General features: G+C 31.9%; 3 protein-coding genes across 7 annotated transcripts; all 3 read left to right on the top strand.

Moving 5' to 3' along the window:
• The first annotated feature begins 17 nt into the window (after window positions 1–17).
• LOC113871922 (monooxygenase 2-like) lies at window positions 18–4111 on the top strand. The gene is made up of 6 exons (XM_027509014.1): window positions 18–94; window positions 514–660; window positions 2643–2711; window positions 2807–2978; window positions 3072–3300; window positions 3534–4111. Exons 1-6 carry the CDS (start codon window positions 18–20, stop codon window positions 4109–4111), a joined length of 1272 nt encoding a protein of 423 aa, XP_027364815.1.
• Window positions 4112–6463: 2352 nt separating this feature from the next.
• LOC113872124 (translation initiation factor IF3-1, mitochondrial) lies at window positions 6464–11943 on the top strand. 2 transcript variants are annotated; one of them, XM_027509410.1, is made up of 8 exons: window positions 6464–6790; window positions 7029–7125; window positions 7313–7380; window positions 7836–7934; window positions 8766–8819; window positions 9913–9981; window positions 10334–10396; window positions 10517–11943. In XM_027509410.1, exons 1-8 carry the CDS (start codon window positions 6584–6586, stop codon window positions 11450–11452), a joined length of 1593 nt encoding a protein of 530 aa, XP_027365211.1. In that variant the 5' UTR covers window positions 6464–6583; the 3' UTR covers window positions 11453–11943. The 2 variants fall into 2 exon arrangements, with proteins under 2 accessions (XP_027365211.1, XP_027365212.1); XM_027509411.1 differs by having other exon boundaries at window positions 6484–6790; window positions 7035–7125.
• A 3509-nt stretch (window positions 11944–15452) lies between these two features.
• LOC113872326 (probable ubiquitin-conjugating enzyme E2 23) lies at window positions 15453–23547 on the top strand. 4 transcript variants are annotated; one of them, XR_003505868.1, is made up of 10 exons: window positions 15482–15603; window positions 16169–16265; window positions 16566–18620; window positions 19688–19825; window positions 20248–20700; window positions 21515–21581; window positions 21673–21812; window positions 21987–22298; window positions 22804–23136; window positions 23228–23547. XR_003505868.1 is itself a non-coding variant. In XM_027509804.1 (10 exons), the coding sequence occupies exons 3-10, from the start codon at window positions 16566–16568 to the stop codon at window positions 23053–23055; spliced, it is 3387 nt and encodes a 1128-aa protein (XP_027365605.1). In that variant the 5' UTR covers window positions 15482–15603; window positions 16169–16265; the 3' UTR covers window positions 23056–23547. The 4 variants fall into 4 exon arrangements, 3 of the variants coding, with proteins under 3 accessions (XP_027365604.1, XP_027365603.1, XP_027365605.1); XM_027509804.1 differs by having other exon boundaries at window positions 16566–17871; window positions 17905–18620; window positions 20248–20705; window positions 21517–21581; window positions 22804–23547; XM_027509803.1 differs by having other exon boundaries at window positions 15453–15603; window positions 16169–16259; window positions 22804–23547.
• Window positions 23548–24820: the final 1273 nt, after the last annotated feature.

Genomic DNA, 24820 nt, shown 5'->3' with positions numbered 1-24820 from the left:
CTAGTACTAGAAGATTAATGGAATCGGGAGTTGAAGACATTGTGATTGTGGGAGCTGGAATTGCAGGCCTCACAACATCCTTAGGACTTCACAGGTACCTATTGCTTCTCTCTCTCTCTCACTCTTTTGCCCTAAAATAGTTATTATATTCGCATTAAACGTGCATGTAGTGGTATTAGTTCAGATATATATGCTTTATAGTATAAGTTTGCACTTTTTTTACTTAGCTTTTATAATCAATAGTATAAAAAATACTACAACAAACTACATAGATGATATATATTAATGTTTTACTATATTTTTTTATATATATATCCTTGAATTCTAAAGGAGATGTTGTATGTGTTTCTATAATAAGATCATATCATCTTTATGTTTGGTCTTATATTTGTGCTTTCTTGTTCTCACTATTCTTTCAAATGTAGAAGACTGCATGCAGTAGCAATACATGTGTTTTTGTAATTCTATTTTAAGCTAAGAAATTGACAGTGGTATATATATACATGCTTGCAGGTTGGGAATCCGAAGTTTGGTGTTAGAAGCTTCAGATACTTTAAGGATCACTGGGTTTGCTTTAACAACGTGGACAAATGCTTGGAAAGCCTTGGATGCTGTTGGTGTTGGAGACCTTCTTCGTGAGCAACATGTGCAGCTAAATGAGTAAATTACTATATAAATATATAATTAATTTGTGGCAATTGAGTTGTTTGAAATTTCAAGTTTAGTAAATAGTAACGATGAAGCACTTTATCTAAAAGAAGAAGCTCAAATTTGGCAAAAAAGTACGTCAACGACAGGGAAATATGATAAGGTAGCACACGGATAGAAGAATATGATAATAATTTTAAAAATTATTAGACGCATTGCATCTATTATATGACTTTAATATAAAATTAGTGTAATATTTAAAACATAAATAAAATAAAAAATAATTATTATTATAATATATGATAAAAATGTTATAATTTATTTAATTGTTGTAATATTTTGATTATATATTAGTATAATTAAAAGTTTTAAAACTTATGATATATAGTTAAAATATTTAAAATATCAGTGAAATGTCCTACGCGAATACATATTTCACACGGATCGAATACAGCTACACACAATATTTATTTTAAAGTGTATATATATATATATATATATATTATAACTGTTTTCTTAAAATATTATTATTTTTATTCAAGCAGGATTCATTATTGATGGATTTACAGAAAGCCCATAAGAAACTGTACAGAAAAATAGAGTCAAATGTTGCATGATGCAGATTCGCATATTCTCTTTACATGATTCTTAAATTTATATTAAGTTGTTTGAAAGGAAAATTATTCTATCAATTCATTGCCTATCATTCGTAAGAGGCGAATTAGATTTTTTAGGTTGTTTGCCATTATTTTTTATGAGTTTTATTTAATACACAATAATTAGGAAGCATATAAAAAAAAATCAATACTTAATATTCAAAATATTGATAAGTCTCAACTTTTTAGTTAGTTATATTATTGAAAAAATAAAATCTAAAATTATTTTTTTATAAAATTATAAGGATTGAAAATATAGTTAAGTTTCTTGTGTGGAAGAAAGTAAACAAATAAATAAAAAAGTTATAATATCTGAGAGTTTTTAGCATTAACTTAAAGAAATAATATAAATTTAAAGTAATTTTAAATTTAATAGTGATTTGTTAGTCTTTTCTTAATTACCTTTTTTTTATAAAAATAGTAAAAATGTAAATAAAAAATATATAATGAAAGAAAAATAAATAAAATTGTAATTGTTTTACACGAGAAAAAGATGAACGGTAAAATTTTATTTCTTCTTATTTGATTGCATACAAAAATAAGAAAATAAATTTTTTATCAAATAACTTAAAAATCCCAAGTAAAATATATTAATAAATTTATATGTTAATTTTTTAACTATATTATTGTAATAATTGTAAATTTATGCTCTTAATTAAAAAATTATGTAAAACATTTCTTTAAAAAATTAAGTTTACCCTAGAATATCTTCTTTTGCTTTCATTTTCCAGTTAAACACACACACACACACACACTTGTAAAGTAACTCAAACCTCTCTTAATTAACGCTTAGAATTATTGTGCCTCAACTAGGATCCTTTGTTTATATTGCCGTTGTCTTCTTAAAATTCTCCAACTCCGGGATTTTGGTTCAGGAAATTAGGGCGTGATTCTGGTTCGATACATGGGTTGAAGGAAACATAAACAAACACCAGAAAAAAAGATAACATGTGATGTGAAGAACAAAAAATCGATGAACGGTTTAGCCTACCTAATTCTTGAGACCAGTTGACGGCTAATGATTTAACACTTATTTAATGGAAAGATTTATTGAAATAATAACAATTTACAAATTGATTAAAATGAATTTAAAGTTGATATAAATTATTTTTAGACAACAATGTTTAAGGTAGTAGTCTTGTATATATTTTTCCTATAACATCCCTCAATTTTTGTCACGTGGGTTAATTGTGATAGGTTTTTTCTTATAAGTAAATCCTCATCATCACATAATTTGAATATTAATTTACTCTCATAATCACCATTATAATGTATGGATAATCGAACTAAGCTAATTATTGGCTACAAAGTTGTTATAGATAAGTGTATGGAATGCAGGAATGTGACTACTTCTTTGATTACGGGGCAACAAACATCAAGCTTGTCTTTCAATGGCACAGGAAAACAGTAAGCACAGTGTATATAGATACCAATTTCTCATGATCTTGATTTTATTATGTTCTTAATTATAATCTTAACGTTGGTATTGTCATGCGATGCAGCGGAAACTGTGAAGTTCGTTGTGTTAGAAGACAGTTAATGTTGGAAGCTCTTGCCAAGGAGCTTCCAAGTGGCACCATAAGGTACTTGTCAAAGATTGTTGCTATTGAGGAATCTGAATCTGGCTTCTATAAGATACTCCATCTTGCTGATCGAACAACTATAAGAACCAAGGTAAAAACAACGTATCAGTTAATGGAATTAATCAAGTTTATATATATATATAAGAATGCACCTTAATTAATTTGATGCTTGCAACTGGGAAAGGTATTGATAGGGTGTGATGGAATAAACTCCACTGTGGCAAAGTGGCTAGGCTTCAATGAAACCTCTTTCACGGGGAGATATGTAATCAGGGGTTACACAAAGTTGGTGAACAATCATGGGCTTCAACTCAAATTCATGCACTACTTTGGGAAAGGGTTTCGATCTGGTGTAATTCCTTGTGATGAAAAAACCATTTACTGGTTTTTAACTTGGACTCCCACCAGCCAAGGTATACTATTTTTAGGAAGTGTTTCCTCTAAACAAATTTATTTGACTTAACAATTCTTTAGCTTTGTAGCTAAGGATTGAGGTAATTTAACACCCTAAAAGATTTTACTGAATAAAAGTTATTCAATTGCAAAGATTAGCATTCATTAATTCCCTATGCATATCAGTTTATGACATTTAAACGTATGGTTACCATTGCCACACATTAACTAGTTCACTTTGCTTATGTTGTAGACAAGGAGCTAGTAAAGAACCCAGCTAAAATGAAGCAACTTGTGTTGAGCAAGCTTGAGAAGATGCCAAGAGATGTCAAATCCTTTATTGAGAAAACAAAAGTAGAAGATATTTTAACATCTCCATTGAGATATAGAAATCAATGGGAGCTCATGTTGGGAAATATTAGTAAAGGCAACGTTTGTGTTGTTGGAGATGCATTTCACCCCATGGCCCCTGATCTTGGCCAAGGTGGATGTTGTGCTTTGGAGGATGGGGTTGTTCTTGCTAGGTGTGTAGCTGAGGCCTTCTCCCAAAAACCAAGCAAACATACCAAAGAGATGAGTGAAGAAGAAAATGTTAAGGAGCAATATAAAAAGATTGAGGTTGCCTTGGGGAAATATGCAAATCAGAGAAGATGGAGAAGTATTGATATTAGTATTACATCTTATGTTTTGGGTTTTGTTTTGCAAGGTGATTTTAAATTGGTTGCACATTTTAGGGACAAAGTTTTGCCTACATTCTTAGCCGAGTTGCTGTTGAAGAAGTCAGATTTTGATTGTGGAACACTTAACATCCCTAAGATGAAGCAATATTAATCATTTAAATTATTCTCTTGTCCTTGATAGCCCTTCTTTCAGTCATTACCCACCGTGGATATAGTGTTTTTAGGAATTTTAATGTACTACCATAGACAAGTATGAGGGATTAAGGCACCAATTGCACATTAATGTAAGGATACAAATTTTATTTTTTTGACTTTGTTGTTTAGTAGATTGCAAATAATAAGGGAATGAAGTCAGGGTGCAATCATAGTAATTTAATGCGATTAGACCTTCAAACTCTTAAGTAAAATATAAAAAACCCATATTCTCACTAAATCTAAGGTTAAGGTTAAAAGATACAAAAATTTACAAAGATCCAATGGTTAACGTGCCTTGTGCTTTTGGTACATAGTTTATTTGTCTCTTAGCTTTGATGGGTGATGAATGGAGAAGTTAGGAATGAAATTAAAATTATTTTTTAATTTTTTAAATATATATAAAATTTGAATTCTATATAATTTATACATTTAATCTTTTAAATATTTGTGATATGCCCGCATTAATTTTTTTAATCATACTAAAATTTTTCATATATTTTAAATAATTTGTTGTTAAAATTTTGTTTAAATATTAAAATTTTAAAACTGTTAAATACTTAAAATTTATTTTTTTAAAAATATTATTAGAGCTTGTTTGGTGCATGAAATTAGAATTAACATTTAAAATTTTAATTCTATCAGAATTAGATTTCTTCAAAATTATAATTTTATGTTTAATGTACTAAAAAAATTATAATATTAAATTAAAATTAAATTTTATAGTGTGATGTAACATCTAAATTTTTAAAAAATGATTTAATTTTGTACTAAAATTTTATTTAATAATTTTTTAAAATAATGTATTAGTTTAAAAATAAAAAATAATTATTAAATAAATTATTAAAAATAATAACTTAATATTTTTTTCAAAAATTATGACACAGTAATTTTTTTATACTTAATTTATTATTAAAATTTAATATTATGTTATAAACTATTTTTTTTTATAAATTAGATGAAAGCATACAAATGTTTACAAATACAATTTAATTCTCAAAATTAAAAATATAACTTTAATATAAGTGCCTCCGAGAACTTTCATTTTAAAATCATAAATTAAAAGAAATAGAAACATTTCAATATATTCTTCTGTTATAAGTATCCTGTAGTAAAAATATTTCAATAAATTCTTCTATTGTAAATATTATATAGTTTTCTTCACATAAAATATTACAAAGCTCAAACAAAACTAGTTTAGTAAGATATAATTAATTATAGAAATTTTCATTAATCTTATATAATTACTTTAAAATTATACTTTTTATTTTATCAATCTATTGCATTTCGCACTAATTTTTTTTTCTTTACTCATGAGCCTAATTTTAAGTCTAAATTAAAAAAAAAACATCTTAAAATAAAGACATTAATTAAAGTAAGAAATCAATTTTAAAAATCACGTTAACGTTTTTTAAAGATACGTGTTATTAAAATAAAAAATTGATATAATAAATTTTAAATAGTCGTTAGTATTTATCACATAAAATGAAAAGGTGCGAAATCTGAAATATTTGATCTAGTCTTCAAAACGAACGGTCATGATAGGGTTAGCAGATAGCTGGACATAGAAGCAGAAGCAAGAATGACGAAATTGCCCCTGCGTCTTTGCAACATATACTTGTTCCTCTGTGCAGAGTCGTTCGCATTCTCTTCCTCATCCTCCTCCTCATCCTCGTCGTCGTCGTCGTTGATACCCATACTTGTTCTTCTTTCTCGCAAGGTATGCTTCGAATTAGTTTTAGTTAAATTGATATCAATAAAAGTAATAATAATGTTTAACTTTTTTTAATACTGTTTATATATATATATATATATATGTGTATCTTAATCTACAGTGAAATAATACAGAAAATTGAGTAGCTGTTGGTTTTAAGTGGGCCTTGAATAGAAATTACAGTGTTTTTGTATTCTATTGGGCTTAAAAGAGGTGGGAGCTGACCTGGTCCTAAGTTATGAAAAGCCCATTATTTGACCAAAAAAATCCTCTTCAGAGTTTCCACATCGTTAATTGATTGATTTTTGCAGATATTCACCGAAACAAGCTTTTCTAAATTTCATTGCTGGAAGTTTAAAAGAGTTCTGATGGATTTTGATGAATATGAGTATTTAGAGTGGCTATATTTGGTCTAATATATTTCATGAAAAATAAGAACAACTCAATAAACAAAATAACAAACTAATAATAATATTGAAGGTTAAATATAAATGTAAATACTGAGTTTTTTTTTTGTCAATTAAATATTGAGTTCAATTTGGATTAGCAAGGCCCATTTCCGTTCTCAAAAGTTAAAAAGTTTTCGGTATAGAGAACACACGCAACTATGCCATACACATGAAAGTTTGAGGTTGTATTGTCTCTTCCTTTTCTCTTTCCGCCAAGAAAACACCAACCTCAGTTACAACTAATCTATCCGTTTGATTCGTTGAGGTTATGGCGTTTTGGCACAGAATTGTAGAGCCTAAGCTGAGAACTCTGTGCACACAATTCCATAGATTTTACATTCACCCTCCGCATGCTTCTTCCATCAATTCCGCACCCAAACCCTGCACTTTGGTCACCCCACATCTGCATTCGGTTTTTCGTGGCAAACCCACTAATCTTTTTAATAGCGTGAGGTTTTTTGCAGCTCCCGTTCAGGTAATTTGTCAAACTTTTATTGGTTGAGACTATCAAGTTGTTCTTTGCTTTGAAATTGGATATGGGTTGCTTTGTGATTTTTGAATTGTGCTCAAGAATGGGTCTTTTTCTCAGATGGGCACTTTTTTTGTTGTGGGTTTTGTATTTGGTAGCATAGATAAGGGTATAGTGTTGTGGGGTTGTCCTTGATGGTTATAATGGTGCTTCTTGAATTTGGTGATACTTTGTGGGATTTTAGTTTCAGGCAAAGACCAAAACGGAGGATAACTGCACCAGCGGGTATCGGTTGAATGACCAGATCAAAGCTCCATATGTTAGGCTTGTGATTGATGATGGTAAATTGTGACACATTTTAATTTTGGCTGGTTTAGTTCCTTAGTTGTGCAATGTTTTAATCCTTATTGGTGGCATTGCTTATGTCTGTTTCTCTTAAGTGCTTGCTTTATGTGTTATTTACTGTATAAATGTGCCGGAAGTTTTGCTTGAACTTTGAATGTCTCATTAAATATATAATTCATGCAGGGCATTCAGTAGTATCAAGGTTTGAAGCTTTGGAACGTGCCAAGATGCTTAAACTTGATTTAGTTGAGGTAAATGAAATTTGTTAAGTCCTTTGCCTTGTTAAATAGGAATTCTTTTTTGAAGAGATACTTGCAAAATATAGATACTGAGTTGAAGTAGATTATAAGACATAGTTGCAAGTATATTCTTCATTTACTGAAGGATTTATTTATTTTATTTTAATGCATTATGATGGGTCTGAACTTTAATCCTTCTATATTCTATCCTTAAGTTGGGGCAAAAACAAACAAGTGTGTGTTTAACATTATGTAGTGATCGCTTTCATCATCACAAGCAACATATCCTAATATTTGGAATATTTTGTGACTAGGGGTAACCTATGTCTACCCATGTATCATATTTGTCAAACTGTATAGCATTAAAATTTGTTTAGGAATGTGTGTGAAGAGGGTTGGGTTAAGCACATAAGGATACTTCCCAGATCTTGTGGCATTTATTATACGAGTACTTGATCATGTTACAGGTTCAGAAGAGTGCTAATCCACCTGTTTGTAAAATTATGGACTTCCACAAGGAAACGTATAAGCGGCAAGAAAGGGAAAAGGAGCGTGCTAAAACCAAGGTACCTTGTTGTGTGGATTAGTGTGATTGTTTCCAAGTTGCTTGTGAAATTTCATTAATTGGTTTTGGCTGAAATTAATGGTATAACTTTCTCTTCCACTCATTTTTATTTGATAATTGATAGTGATGTGTTTTAACACATGAATCTTTATTAGCAAAGCACTGGGAATGTGCGCATATTCTTTGCCTATCAGAATACATGAGCCATATTGTATGCTAAAAGTGTTGGCAACATGATAAGATATGATTAGATAGAAGTAAGATAGAATTTTAATGAGGGGATTACAAGTATGAAGTGGCTAAATCGCCACATAATTTACAAATTACAAGTTCATATTGCATACTTATTTTTCATCTTTTTAAGTCCAGATCAACTTGCTAAGAATGACTTTGACCTTGGACAGTTGAATGTTTTTATTGAGTAAGCTATTGTGCTCTGGCACAGAACAAAATTAATATGCTTAGTGAAATTTTCATGCTCTCTTCTCATTGTTCCAAATAATAATTACGGTGCAGCAAGCATTTTTATAGCAATGATGGTTTAAAAATGAAGCTGTTTGTAGAGTTAGTATGCTTAATCAAATGGCTAGGAACTATAAATGAAGCTATGCATTTTCAGTACTGAAACTACTACAAAACCCAATATTGTGTGTACTTGAAAAGTTAAAACCTTCAATTTACTAGCAGGTGCTTTGCATTTTAATTACTTATAGGCATTGTGTCACCCTTTTATAATCATTATTCTATTATGGAATATTTAGTGAATTGTCAAAGACAAATCTTTAATCTTTAGATGTGGTGTTGTTCTTAATCAGTTTTCTGACAAATGCAGGCCGACATGAAACTGCGAAAAGATTGTAAGGAAGTGCGATTTTCTGAAAAAACTGTGAGTTTTCTTTCTATGTATCTTTTTACTTTTCCACATCCCTAAATATTGTTAGCAAGCTTACTTTTTTCTTATCAGAATTATCTACTACAAATTAAGTCCAATAGCACCTAGTTTTTACTAGGTTTCCAATTGTGGGCTAGGCTGTGGTAGCCACGTTTTGCAGCTTTGGCTAGGCCTATATATGTTTTGGATAAACCTTTTGGCATTGGTGTTTCATATGCAAATGAATTAGGATGTACGTGTTATAAACTTAGTCTGCCTTCATGGTTTTTTGCTGTACATGAATATTGTTCACTTTCAGCTCCTTTGTACTTGCTTTCTATGACCCAGCCCCAGGCTTTTGGTGCTTGACTAGAACAAGTGGCCTGGTGAGGCAATTAACCAGTCAAGATTAGCAAGATTTATATTTATATGTCTATCTACACAAACACAGACACACATACACCTGTATATATGTCGCAAGTTGATGAGTTAGAAGGAAATAAAAGAGGTAGGAGGGTCAAGAGGTTCAAAGTGTCAACGCATTTTACAAAACCACTTTCAAACACTCTTGGACTTTGCCAGCACATAAATTCTGAATAGCGCATATCCAAAAGAAGACTTGAAGCCCAAGTTAAAGATTGAGACTACTAAAAAATATTGAAAGACTCAACAAAAAAAAAAGAGAATGTGGCCTTTAAAACTTGAGAAGTAGGACAAGTGCAGGCAAGGAATGGAAAGCACAATCTGTGGCCTCTGAGGTTCAAACTTGTAGTACAAGCTCAATTAGATTGACAACAAGACACATTGTCACAACTTGGTCAAGCCAGACTTAGGGAGTTTTGGAAGTCTTACGTTGATGGGCTAGAAACACTAAATAAGTGTATAAATTAAATAAGGGGGTCAAGAGTCCAAAGTGCCTTGGTATTTTTGGACAATTAGGCCAGTTAAGCTGAATGCTCACACTTCCCATTCTTGGACATGGCCCACACATAAATTCTAATATATGCTCTCAAAAATGGTTTCTGTGTTCTGAGTATCATATTTTATTTCCGAAACCTAGAAAAGGAAAATTTTATGAATTGAAATTTCTGTTGTTAATTTTTTTCAGGAAGCAAAAGATATGAAGATGAAAGCAGATATGGTTAAAAAGTTAATGGAGAAGGGTTATCGGGTGAAGGTACTTTCTTTCCATGTTTGGCATATGCCCTTTTTTGGTTTTGAATTAGATTTTTCCATCTACATTTTTGGGAAGCAGTCTTATAAATAATTGTATTTTCATCAATGTTAGAAACTCTGTTTTTCATTTGAAAGGTTAAGTATGCATCTGGTTTTAGAAAATGCTGAGTGCATTATGCAACCTCTCAATTTGGTTGTACTGGTGCAATTTTCACTTGAGAATCTCCAGGTGCAATGTAAAATGATTTATCTAAAATGACTAGCTTTTGTGGTGTGGTTCTCCCAATGTTCTTATCATTGTGTATCATCTATATTTCATTCATGGTGATTTCTTTTTCATCTATTTAAAACAGTGCAAGGTATCAGGCAAGGAAGATCAAGACTTGACAGGATTATTATGTCGTCTTCTTGCTCTGGTACGATGATTCCTACTTTATTCTGGGATTTTTCTTTCTGAACTATTTTTCAAGATTTTTTTTATCCTTTCTCCTATTTCTCTATATCCTTCCATTTTACATTCAAAAAGTTCTTTGCAGATAGAAGATGTCTGTATTGTGGAAAATGGACCACATATGGCAAAAAAAGATGCATATATGATTGTTAGACATGTTAAATATGGGCTATCTAAGAAAGGTGGGAGAAAATTGCAAGATGAAACGGCTGTTAAGGCTCACGATGGTAATATGGAAATATCTAGTGAGAGTAATGCAGAATCTGGGTTTGAATCGGAGGCGGAGGTGCTTTCTGATGATGCTTTCTCTGTATTTAGCAACAATACGAATGTGACCTCTCCTGATTATCAAACAAATGCTGCTCCTGAAGCAGCCTTTCTGTCAAGAAGTAATGATTCAATGTCTGAAAATAGGTATAGAAGAACTGAACATCATGGCCAGAATAAGGTCCAATCTAATACACAAGTTCCTTCTGCGGTGACTGAGAATAGGTATAGAAGAACTGATCATCATGGTGGGAATAAGGTCCAATCTAATGCACAAGTTCCTCCTGCTGTGACTGAGAATAGGTACAAAAGAGTAGAGTCAAGAAACAGATTTCAACAAACATCATCAAATAATACAGGTCGTCCGGGAATAAGAGATGCGGTCAGGCCAACACCCTCAAATTGGAATCATATGAGACATGTCCCAGTAAATGAAAATCTTAATCCCAAAATAGAAAATAACAAGCAAGCTTTTACTCCTGGATCAAGACACTCAATGCCTCACCATAATAATAACCCCAGGAATCCTAATGCTGCTAATACCCCAAGACCTGGTTATGGCTCTTTTAGTGCTCCAAATGAGGGTATCCCTAAGCATCCTAGTCCTCCCAATACACCAACATCTACTAGTTATGGCCTTTTTAGCTCTCCAAAAGGCCCTGAGACTCAAGGTGCAAAAGCTGGGATGCATAGGAACAGAGAAGGGAACTTTCAAGATTCTACTTGGCAACAGTTCAACCAGGAGTCTCAGTAATTTGAGAAAATAAGAGTCATCGGAGAAGGTGTATTAGCATCTCATGCATAGAATAGAAGAGGGGCGTGTCAAAGATGAGCTATATATGATGGCAAACATGTTACAATGAGACATTATCTTCTCTAGAGGCATGAAGCAATGGTTGACACGCTTACTTCACAAAGCTTGCAGCTGTTTTTACTATTTATTTACATTGGTTGATCTATGAAAAGCTTTGTTTATTTAGCTGAATTTTGGGGGGAATTTTGCATCATCTAATAATATTGGTGGTTCTAGCATGGAGGTGAACAATTTTGAATGCTTTTTTATTTATTTGTTTTATTTGACTGTGAAGGTGGAGATTTTTTTAACTACCCCACTGAAAATTTTGATATACTATGTATCTGTTTTGCCACTCCTTTATGGTTCTAGGCACAATCTGATTCTATTACTGTTTCATTTGTTCTGAATTTCCCAACTTTGGGTGGGATGGTAATAATAACAACAATTTTGATTATGTTATTTTATGTTTATAAGTTAGTTCAACTGACTTTACTAAATAATTTTAATTTAATATACTAGCTTCATAGCTATTGACTTTCATCTAACAACTATCAATTTTTAAAGATTAGTTTTTTAAACTTTAAACTATTTTATTAACTAATAGATTCCTTGAAGTGAAAGTAACTAATGTGAATTTATTCCACTTACATTTTCATCAAATATATGATTTTGGTTGGAATGAGAAATATTATCATTCCCTTTCAAATTATTCTCCCATGTAATGGGTAAAAAATAATTTTGATCCGTTCCTTTTCTTTTGTTTTCTTTTCACCCTATCGTTATTTTTGTTTCACTCCATTAACAACACGAATAAAATCTCAATACTATCTAAATAGGGATAAATAAAAAGTTTTTGGAGGGTAAAGAGGGTAGATAGCATAAAAGGATATTTTTCTTTGTTGGGCTCCAAAAATGGTACTCCCAATACATTATCCATCAACTACTTTAAAAATTTGGTATAATTTTGATTTGTATATACTTTAAATTTTTTTATTTCAGAAAAGTTTAAAAAAGCTGCAATATGTTATTGTACAGTGAAAGAATACAGAAAATTGAGTGGTTATTGATTTTTAAGTGGGCCTTGATAGAAATAACAGTGTTTCTGTACTCTCTATTGGGCTTAAAAGAAGTGGGAGCTGACCTGGGCCTAAGTTTTCAAAAGCCCTTTTTGGACGGATCAAAATCCATCCACATTACACGTTAAAGACTATCAGTAGAAAATAATAATAATATTTATCAATATTAAAATAATAATAACAGTAATTTTTATAGTGTGAAGGAATCAAGGGAACGAGATAGAGAAAGCAGGTATTGTTTCCTGTTCCAGTTTAATCCATTTTTGCTGCTGCACTAGATACAAAAATAATAATTTTGCTGGTGATAGATATTTAGCTACTCTAGATTTTTGTTTCTTCACTTACTGTATCCATTGTGCATAAGGATTTTAAGTAGTAGTTTCTTTTCTGCTATATGTCATCTAAAGAATTAACCGTCAACCTTGAGATCCCTGCAGTGTGATATATAGTATTGTGCTTTAGCAGAGCATTGGATATGGATAAGATATAGAAATGCTGTTTACTTGAAAGCCACTTCTTTAATGACTAAAATTCTTTTTGTTTTCAGCATAGTCCTATATAATAGGTGGCTCTGCTTTCATGAAACTCCTCTTAGATTCTTCACCTTTGTCATATTTATTGTCAAAATGTGATTCCTCAATTAATCAATTTCTAGTCCGTGTGCTTGTAAGTTAAAAATGAGGTCTTAATCAAAATGCAGCCTAATGAAATCCAAGGGCATGGATGTATTAGAATTTTTATATTATGATATTGGAGGGCAGTTGCAAACTTCTTGTCTGGACATGAACAGTTCATTGGTAGGGAGATTATGTCTGATATCAGTCTGGGTGTTCTGTTATTCTACCTACACTTTCAAATATCTTGCAAAGTAGTAGATATTTTATTTAATAATTTAATTTTGCACTAAAATTTTATTTAATAATTTTTTTAAAATAATTTTTTAATTAAAAATACAAAATAATTATTAAATAAATTGTTAAAGATGATAACTTACTATTTTTTTTTCAAAAATCATGATGCAAAAAATTTATTTTCTATATTTAATTTATTATTAAAATTTAATATTATGTTATGAATTATCTTTCTTATAAATTAGATAAAAGCATACAAATATTTACAAATCTAATTTAATTCTCAAAATTAAAAATATAACTTGAATATAAGTACCTCTGAAAACTCTCATTTTGAAACCATAAGTTAAAATAAATAGAAACATTTCAACATATTTTTCTGTTATAAGTATTATATAGTTTTCCTCACGTAAAATGTTACAAAACTCAAACAAAACTAGTTTAGTAAGACGTAGTTGATTATAGCAATTTTCATTAATCTTATGATATAATTGTCTCAAAAGTATACTTTTTACTTTATCAATCTATTGCATTTCACTAATTTTTTCTTTTTTATTATTCTTGTATACTCAATATTTCTTGAATTAATTTCTAATATTTTATCTAACATCTTACAATTTAATATAGTTTGCAATAAGTGCATAATAACAGTACACACATTAACATAAACATATTAAACATGTAACAAATGTAAGAAAGAAGAAAGAAAAAAGAAGATTTAAAAGAAGAATAGGAAATAAGTGTAAAAAAGGAAAAAGAAAGAATACTATAAAAGAATAATAGGAAGGACAAGATAATGAATAATAGAGAAAAATCACTTTTATTAATAATTAATATAAAACAAGAAAAAAGATAATAGAAAAAAAATAAGAGAACATAAAAAAAAGAAATGATATTAATAATTAATGTAAAAGTAAATTTAAAAGGAGTAGATAATGTAAAAAACATGAGAACATAAGAAGAAGAAGAAATATGCATAAGTAAACAAAGAATAAATAAAAAGAGAGAAAAAGAAAACACTAGGAGAAAAAAGTATTTAAAGAAAAACAGGAATCACGAAAACAAAAAGACATAATACTTGAGAAAGTATTTATGAATTATGATATTAATAATTCAAATTGTAAGGTGTAAGTTAATAATTGAAGTGAGTCAATTTTAGTTATCTTACAATTTCATAGAATTAATTTATGAAATTATAATCTCAATTCTAAATAGACATCTAAACATAATAATTAAAATTCTAAAATTCAATTCCAATTTTAAAGTTTAATTACATACTAAAATTTGTACATCAAACAAGTATTTAGAATAACCTAAGAAAATAAATAAAAATTAGTTTTAAAATTTTCAAAAAATCTTTTATAAAAATATTGAAATGAAAATTTAATAAAAACTTAATCAAATAAATTAATGTCACATATTCACAAGAAAAAAAAATTGCAATTGGGACAAAAACAAAATCGAGTCCAACTAACGAAATCCTACGCATGACTTCACCTAGACCAATTTATACCTTACGTTACCCATTAAAATTAGGCACTATCTTGGGTTGAAAGACTACTTTTGAAAAAATTATCGACAATCTAAAACTTGCATGACCCAAAATAGCATTTTCATTACTTTGCGTTGGAACTAAACATGTTGTGTCTTTATTTTTATTTTATTTTATTTTCTTTGACAAGTGTTATATGTCTTTATTAGGAAGAAAGAAATCTACCAATATTAGTTCGTTATTTTTCCTACTCATTAGCCTAATTTCAGGCCTAAATGAAAAAAAAAAAACTATCTTAAAATGAAGACATTAATTAAAGTAAGAAGCCAATTTTAAAACCTCTCTTCAAAGAAAATAAAATAAAAATCACGTTAACGTTTTTTAAAGATACGTGTTATTAAAATAAAAAATTGATATAATAAATTTTAAATAGTCGTTAGTATTTATCACATAAAATGAAAAGGTGCGAAATCTGAAATATTTGATCTAGTCTTCAAAACGAACGGTCATGATAGGGTTAGCAGATAGCTGGACATAGAAGCAGAAGCAAGAATGACGAAATTGCCCCTGCGTCTTTGCAACATATACTTGTTCCTCTGTGCAGAGTCGTTCGCATTCTCTTCCTCATCCTCCTCCTCATCCTCGTCGTCGTCGTCGTTGATACCCATACTTGTTCTTCTTTCTCGCAAGGTATGCTTCGAATCTCGCTCTCATGTTGCTGGAGCTATGGATTTTCTTTTTCTTTCTTGATTTTTCTATTTATATCGGTCTCTGTTTATTTGTGTTCAAATTTGTTTTCTGAAATGATTAACCTATCGAGGTGACGGTGCAACCTGAAGAACCAGCTCATTCGTTTGCTTCTTGTTTTTTTTTTTTTTCTCGTTTTCGATCAACCTGTTTGCTTGCTTTTTGTTTTAGTTCATTTTAATGTGTTTTGCGGTTAATTTTGATTTTGGATAATGTTATTTACGATGCTGTCTGATTGAACTGTAATGGTTTATTGATGATGCCGTGTGCGTGCGAATTTCATTTTGCAAACTGGATTGCGATTGGTGTCAGAACTAAGTTTTTGTTTGATTCGGCGGTGTGATTTCAGATCCACAATGGGCGTGCGTTTTGTTTGTTGATGTGTAGATGAGAGTCGGTGGCAATCTCGCTTAGTTTATTTTCTCCTTTTTATTTTGGCATCATCTTACGTTTTGTTTCTTAGCATTGAAAGTTATTTTGAAATCAATTTGTTCAAATGTGTTTTAAGTAACTACAAGGGATTGGTCGAGTGAAGCAGGAAAAGGTCTTGCATTTGATAGGTGGCACCTTCGAACCCCAACTTGTCTCCTTGGAGTGAGGTAAATGTAAGTGCTCTTTGAGCCTAGTGATTTTTCCTTCCTTGGAATGCGGTGCCATCTTTTCCTAAATTTTATGTACCAAATAAATGTGTTTTAAGTATTTCCATTTATTGTAATTAGCTAAAGGATAGATTTTGCCTCATGTTTAGCGAGTTAATCATAAAGCTATGGATGAGATGATACTATTTTTTTTTTTTGGGCATTATTTGCCTTTGATATGGTTATTTATTGTTTCAATTGATGAATTTAAGGTGAGTAACAACATTAGAATGACAATCTCATGACATTGATATATTATGATTTTAGATGGAGGTTCAACGACATGCACGGTCTGAAGACAACGATCCTGCTGAAAATGCTTGTGCTAGTAGTTCTTTGAATCAAGGTGATCTTGTGAGTGTGTCTGCTAACAGCAATCCAAGTGCAAATAGTGAAAGCAATGAAGTTAATGAACCGGGTGGCATTTCTTATAAGAAAAGTAATAACCCACATATCTATAGACAGGATGTTGTGAAAAACAGTATCAGTGGCATGATTGGAATTGTGACAGAAGTTGCTGGTGATACAGACTCAGATTCAGATAGCAGCATCACTGATGATGAGAACGATAGTGAGAATGAGGATGGTGATGCTGAAGGTGAGGAAGGCGATGAAAGTAATGATGCTAGCAAAAATTCTGAAAGTAATGGTGTTGCTGGGCATTGTAAACCTGATGCACTTCAGGCTGAGCAGCTGCGTGTACTGTGGATGGATGAATCTGAATCCACTCAAAATTTCAGTGAAGTAGAAGTCGTTGATCGTGGATTCATACATGGGGATTTTGTTGCTACTGCTTCAGACCCTACTGGGCAAGTGGGTGTAGTGGTTGACGTCAATATCTGCGTAGATCTGTTGGCCCATGATGAATCTATAATAAAAGATGTCTCATCAAAAAACTTGATGCGTATCAGGGATTTCACTGTTGGTGATTATGTGGTGCATGGGCCCTGGCTAGGCAGAATTGATGATGTTTTGGATAATGTGACTGTCTTATTTGATGATGGGTCAGTTTGTAAAGTCTCCAAAGCAGATCCATTGAATCTTAAACCGATTTCTAAAAATATTCTTGAAGATGGGCATTTTCCTTATTACCCAGGGCAACGTGTAAGGGCTAGCTCCTCATCAGTCTTCAAGAATTCAAGATGGCTGTCTGGCTTGTGGAAAGCTAATAGGTTAGAAGGTACAGTCACTAAAGTTACAGTTGGATCAGTGTTTGTTTATTGGATAGCATCTGCAGGTTATGGGCCATATTCTTCTACTGCCCCTGCTGAGGAGCAGAGTCCCAAAAACTTAAAATTGTTGTCTTGTTTTGCTCATGCAAATTGGCAATTGGGCGACTGGTGTCTCTTACCCTCATCCGCATTGTCATTCTCAGCTTCCATGGACAAAAGCATATCAAAATTGAAACTTAATGATTCTGCTAACAATGAATTAGAATCTAATCAGACAGGAGGTTGTGGTGATTCTGAAGAAGCTACAGTTGAGGAATCAAATGGTAATAAGGATACTATGGACCTTGATCCAGTTGATGCTTTGGAAGGGGATGATGGAAATGATAGAATTAATCCATCACGTGATTCTAGCTCATGTGGTAGTTCTATCTCAGTGTCAAAGGAACCTGTCCATGAAGCTTGGCCTCTTCACCGCAAGAAAATTAGGAAAGTTGTCATCAGGAAAGAAAAAAAGGTGCGGAAGAAAGAGGAAAGTTTTGAGAAAGCTCTTCTGATTGCCAACACCAGGACTAGAGTTGACGTTGCATGGCAGGATGGAACAATAGAGCACGATATAAATTCTACAAGATTAATTCCTATAGATAATCCTGGTGATCATGAATTTGTTTCAGAACAATATGTGGTAGAGAAGACCTCCGATGATGGTGAGGATATTTCTGAAACTAGGCGAGTTGGTGTTGTAAGAAGTGTGAATGCCAAGGAGCGGACAGCTTGTGTGAGGTGGTTAAAAAAAGTTGCCAGAGCAGAAGATCCTCGAGAGTTTGACAATGAGGAAGTTGTAAGTGTGTATGAGCTAGAGGGCCATCCAGATTATGATTACTGCTACGGTGACGTGGTTGTTCGGCTGTCACCCGTGTCTGTTGGTTTAGAAACAGCATCTGCTGGAGAGTCCCATGAGAAATCAAAGCAGAAAGGTGAAGAAAGTGGGATAAAAAAGGAAGGAAAAAACCAAACTTGTACTAGTAAAGTAGAAAATGTGCCTGGTGGTGAAAATTGTGAGGAGTTTTCTGACCTCTCTTGGGTTGGAAATATAACTGGCCTTAAGAATGGTGATATTGAAGTTACTTGGGCCGATGGGATGGTATCAATGGTATGCTCATTTTGTATATTCATTTTCTCATTTATCACACACATACACAACGCTAGCAATCTCCTTGCATCTTATTTCAGTCAATGGAAACTGAAGAACTGCTTCAATTATTTTAATGCCTGGTAAAATTTTTATGACTAGAAAATAATCCAACTCTTAAATGTCCTGGTGACTAAAATATTCTGCTGTGCACCGTTGTGTTCCAAGAACTTTATACAATATACTTACAATCTGGGAAGGGTCCTTTCTGTTGCTGTGACTAAGACTTCTGTGAACCTTTGGCTCAGCTATTACAGTTTAACTTGTTTTGACTTAAATCTGAAAGTTGCCAAAACTTATTACAGAAGTTTGAACAAATATTATTAGGGGGAAGAAGTAAAAGAAGAATCTACATATCTTAGTTTGTAGGAATTAATAGAGGGAACATTCCAACTTGGGGTGAAAATAAATTAAAAATTTAGGGGCCTGATGGGTCCCCAAGATATCCAGGACCAAGTACTCAGCTGTGAATATGAAGTGCAAAAAGTGCCCAAAGACCCTGAAACAAACTCCTAATAAATGTCAATGTATATTAACATTCTAGCAGCTAGGTAATAATTTTTAGAAAATATGTGTTTATTATTATAACAAGCCCTGGTGTCTCAAGTAAACCTTTATATTGAACTTTTTAACCCTTAAGCTTATGGACTCTAGGGGGTTATTTGTTGTCTGTGTCAACAAGGTGAAAACAAGATGCATGTAGCAGAAAAGCCAGAGACAATTAGAAATAAGTAAAAACACATTCTTTTTGCTGTTGAGATTAATAAAATCCTTTGATTGTGAGTTGAACAGTCTTTGTTGTGCTAAAACAGCCTGAGAATATTTGGTTTTTGGATATTTCCCATTCACATCCTTAAATGTGAATTGAATTAGACTTTTTAAAATCTATTCTTTTGTCTAAAGTCTCTAAGATGTAAAATGAAAGATTAATGTTGGTATATGTATTTATGGAGTCATATTTTTAAGCACTTCATGTCTGATGATACTGCTTTTCCAATTTAACTTTTACTTATTTACTTTGCTTCCAGGTTGGACCTCAAGCAATCTATGTGGTTGGTCGAGACGATGACGATGAATCAATTGCTGCTGGGAGTGAAATAAGCGATGCTGCCAGCTGGGAAACTGTTAATGATGATGAAATGGAAGTTCTTGAGGATTCCAGAGAGGTTTGTTCCTTTTTCTACCTGTCCTGTGATTCTTAGCAAGTCTTAAACATGTTTCTTTTTGAGAGGAAGCCTAAGTTAAAAAATGTCATCTGGTACTTATATTTGGATCCCTATATAAAGTTGCTTCAACTCATTTAAAAGGAATTTGAGATCTAGAATTCTAAAATTTTCCAATCTAGGAAAACATGACTGTTTTCACCGCTTTGCTCATACTCTTTTTCTCCTTGCTGTTTTCTACACATATACTTTAGCAATGCATCTAATAGTATATGTCTGTTTAATGTTTCATGGATGGTGAATGTGAAACTTATCATCATCTCATTTTAAAAGGTCTCGAAAGTTTTATGGTAGACATTCCATTGACCAACTAATATGTAGTCATTAGCGCATTTTCTTTAAATATGCAATATCTTGACATGCAGGATATTGAGAGGGAAAATTCCAGCAGTGTTATTTCTGAGGCAGAAGAAAGTGGAGAAAATGACTTTGGTAGGGCTGGAGCACTTTCTGTCCCCCTAGCAGCATTTCGATTTGTCACCAGACTTGCCAGTGGAATATTCTCAAGGGGTCAAAGGAACTTAGATGCTGTTCACTTGCCGTCAAAAGGTGAAAGTGAACATTCATCACCAGTGGCTAATGATGAGTCTAGTTCTGAGAAATGTATTGCCCTTGATGATGATAATTCAGACAATAAGGATGAAAGACATGAGGAGGTTGTTCCAGAAGCATCTGAAATCGTGGAAGCATCTGAGGCACTCTGTCGCTTGAGAAATGAAGATGATCCTGCAAGTTTTGATAACGATGCTTGCAGTTTGAAACATTTTGACATAACCATAGATCCATCAGATCATTATTTTATTGGTGCAAATGGACAGGTACTGTTGCTGCCTTATTTCTAATATCTCGACAAGAGTAGCTGAGTAGGGAAAAAAAAAAAAGAACGAACACAAGTACTTCCAATGTTTATTGTATACTGGGGGCTGCTAATATACTTCCACTTGTTTTTTAGGAGTATATATGCAATATACTAAATTTGAGGTATTAATAATTTTAAATTTATCCATTTAAAAAAAAAATACTAATCTTCTAAATTTCTCCCTACCCCCTTCTATTTCTCTCTCCTAACCTCACCAAGCCAAAAAGAAAAGAATTAGATAAAAAATATAACCACCACAATACATGATATAGTCAAGCTTGGCACATCTGTTCCAAATCATAATTTGAGTGGCTGTGCCTGTGTGAATAGGCCAAGCTGTAGACACAAAATATTTTGTGCTGTTTGGTAATACTGTATGTGGCTGCCAACTTCTTTTTCATAGCATTTTGTTAAAAATTGCAATCATTGTCATGAGTGTGCCTTTTTGTCCTAATTCCAAAAGCAGTAACAGACAAATAGGGAGGTTGGAGAAAGAAAGAGAAACAGAATGGAAGCGGAGAGAGAAATTGGAAAATAAATAAATAAAATCCAAGAAGCACAAGTGCATGCAATTGCCTGACTATTGACAAAGTGATCATTATAAATTAGTATTAATGTAGATTAGGTTCTTACATTTAGCTAAACCATGATTAACGTTGTTGATCATATTAAAGTATTAAACTTGTGAGTATCTAAACAAATATATTCAAATGCTTGCTTCTTTTCTTTTATTATATCATACTGCTATTTAATTATGTTCAATACACTTTCAGAGTAACAACCGAAAATGGTTTAAGAAAGTGCAACAAGATTGGAGCATACTTCAGAATAACCTTCCTGGTCAGTGTTACATTTACTTGATGCCATCTAGGTTTTGTAGTGTGTTATACCTCCATTTCAGTAAGTGTAAACAGTTGAAACATTTTGACAGAGGAAATCTATGTACGAGTTTATGAAGATAGAATGGATCTCTTAAGAGCAGTCATTGTAGGGCCATATGGGACCCCTTACCAAGATGGGCTCTTCTTCTTTGATTTTCATCTTCCGCCAGAATACCCTGATGTTCCACCGGTAAGGGATATTATCTTGATCTTGAAGCTGTACTGATGGCCATTTTATAACATCCCTCTAAAAAAGGGGAAGTTAGTTAAATGTTAATCATGTATTCATTTTTTATGAATTTCATCCAAATGGACATATCCCATGTCTTTTTTATGTTCTTTGTCTGGGTCTGAAATGGTGCAGTCAGCATACTATCATTCTGGTGGTTGGCGTATTAACCCTAATCTGTATGAGGAAGGGAAGGTTTGCCTTAGCCTTCTAAATACATGGACAGGCAGAGGAAATGAAGTATGGGATCCCAAATCTTCTAGCATCCTTCAAGTCCTAGTTTCACTGCAAGGATTAGTACTTAACTCTAAGCCTTACTTCAATGAAGCTGGGTATGATAAGCAGATTGGAACAGCCGAAGGAGAAAAGAATTCATTGTCATACAATGAGAATACATTTTTACTGAACTGCAAGACTATGATGTATCTTATGCGGAAACCCCCCAAGGTGATTATGAATGAGGTTTTTGTTCCTCCATTTAATTCAATACTATTTCTATTTTATGATGATTTGTTGAAGCACTATTACTTTGTGCGTATTTGGTTTCTCTATACTGAGTGTATATAGTTCATATCATCCTTATAGAAAATTGAATCTCCTAAAAGGTTGGTAACAGGGTTAGCAAATAAGAAAAAGGAGGATATTTTTGGGAACTTTCTTGTTTGAATTAGCTTATTTTGGGAAAATAATAGCTTTATTTTGCTACTTTCCTGGGAGCGCTTTTGAGGAAAAAACACTTATTTCAATGAGTATATGAAATTGTTTTATTAATTACAACGTTTGCATATTTTCCTTGGCAATAGTTAATGTGTAAGGAAGTCTGTAGCAGCTACCATGTTCTATGTGCACTAATCATGTCTAGATTTCATTAAAGTGTTTTTGGTGAACAACTGTTTTTTCTTTTAGTTGTGCATAGTATATTTGACTGTTATCTTTCTGATGGATACTCTAGGATTTTGAAGTGCTTATCAATGAACATTTTAAAAGGCGTGGTCATAACATCCTCAAGGCTTGTGATGCATATATGAAAGGTTATTTGATTGGCTCTCTGACTAGAGATGCCTCTATTAGTGAAAAGAGCAGTCAGAATTCAACCTCTGTAGGTTTCAAGTTGATGTTAGCCAAGATAGTACCAAAGCTTTTCTTGTCACTAAGTGAGGTTGGAGCTGATTGTGAGGAATTTAAGCATCTCAAAGAGTTGTAAGTTGTAACGAAGTTATGATGATACATCACATCCTTAAAGCCAACAGGGTCTGCTGACTCTGCGCAAATTTAAAGTTTGAAGGTACCAACAAGTGTAAAGGTTCTCTTATATTGTCAATGTTTTGATCTCTACAATTTAAAGTCTTCATTAATTCATTTCTCTTGTTTAAAAGAACAATTCCCTTCATGGAGCTTGAAAGGAACATTGGTGGGACTAGTGTGAATATCCATATGCTATAGAGAAGCAACCACTGACAGAGTAGGCTGGACATATCCTTTTGATTTTGATCACCTGAATGTGGGAGGCAATGTTGGGTACTAACTTGTATGTTTTTTATGTTTTTTTTTTTTTTTTTTCTTTTATATCTGGGGAGAGGGCGGAGTTGGAGTTTCTCAGGTATTTGAAAGCGTTTGATTGTCTTGCATTAATTGATTTACCTTCTGTTTTTGAGGATACGATGAATTGAATATAATTGAAGAATCAGTTCCTTTCCTTTTTCTTCCCGCTCCCCCTTCCCGTCTATCATGGATTCTGTGCTACTAAAGTTCATATTAGCTTTTTGACAATTTTACTTTTAATCTTCTTGAATCCAGTGTTGTAAGTGGTAACTGCTTTCTTCCTGTGATGTTTTACCACGTCTTACTGATTTTTTCACCCCCATTAATTCCAAGCTTTCGTTACCATTTATCAGAACCTCTATTTTTTAGATGCAGTGTTAGTTTTTTGACCAGTTAGGATACGCTTGAATGATTCCATGCCTTAAATACGAGCTAGCTATATCATTTCTCTCTACCTTCACCCGAAAAGGTGCCAGTTCGTTTGTGATATTTTTTTGGTCAACAGATAAATATAGGTTTTTTTTTTCATCAATTTTTGTATTCAATTTTTCTATTTAATCAAATTTATTAATATTTGCTTTAATTTCTTATTTTAATATTTTTTTTCAATAATTTATAAATTTTATATTTTCCATTAATAATATTTTAAAGTTATTAGTGTATCCATATATTTTTAATTTTTTAAAATTATCATATTTCGTATCTGGATCTGTACTGATATTGGTACCGTATCTGTATTAATGTAATTTAGTGGTTCACCAAGCATGGATGGAGAACAAAAGTTTTTGGTAAATTTCTACGCATTAAATTGGTTTGACTTTATAAAACTCATTTGTATTGATTATCGTTTTTATATATCTTATATTAAATAAGGAAAGGTGATTTCTTCTTTGTTTTGTAAATCAAAAGGGCATTTTATATCATGAATGCTCTCCTATGTATAATAATTATTTTTATTATTAATAGATAGCGAGATTAGTAATTTATTTAGAAAAGATATAAATATTTTTTAATTTTTTAAAATATTAGAAGAATTATAACTTTTAATTTAAAGAAGGTACATAATGTCTTTTCAAGTTTATGATATTAGAATAAATATTAAAAGAAAAGAAAAGAGAAATTAAAAAACGATGAGAAAAAAAAATTAATGAAGAATATTATGAGAATTTTTTTAAAAAAAGGTTAATTTCTTAAAATAATCACTTATCAAACGTAATAATATCACTGCTTTCGTTTATTAATACTACTAGTTAGGGACTTTGGAGTCACAAGGCAGCTGGTATGGAATTCATATTATCTAGTTGGATTTAGTGGGTAAGTAAGAAAAGGCATATTCGGAAGTAAAGTGTAAATAATAATCACCGATGAGAGAATTAAGTAGATAGAAACACATCATGACATACTTGTTCAAGTGCTTGTATTTTTAT

This window comes from Abrus precatorius, unplaced genomic scaffold (assembly GCF_003935025.1).
Source record: "Abrus precatorius isolate BTA unplaced genomic scaffold, Abrus_2018 Scaffold7, whole genome shotgun sequence".
NCBI lineage: Eukaryota > Viridiplantae > Streptophyta > Magnoliopsida > Fabales > Fabaceae > Abrus > Abrus precatorius.
Note: the sequence above shows the minus strand (reverse complement) of the source record. Positions and strands in the feature narration are given on the sequence as shown.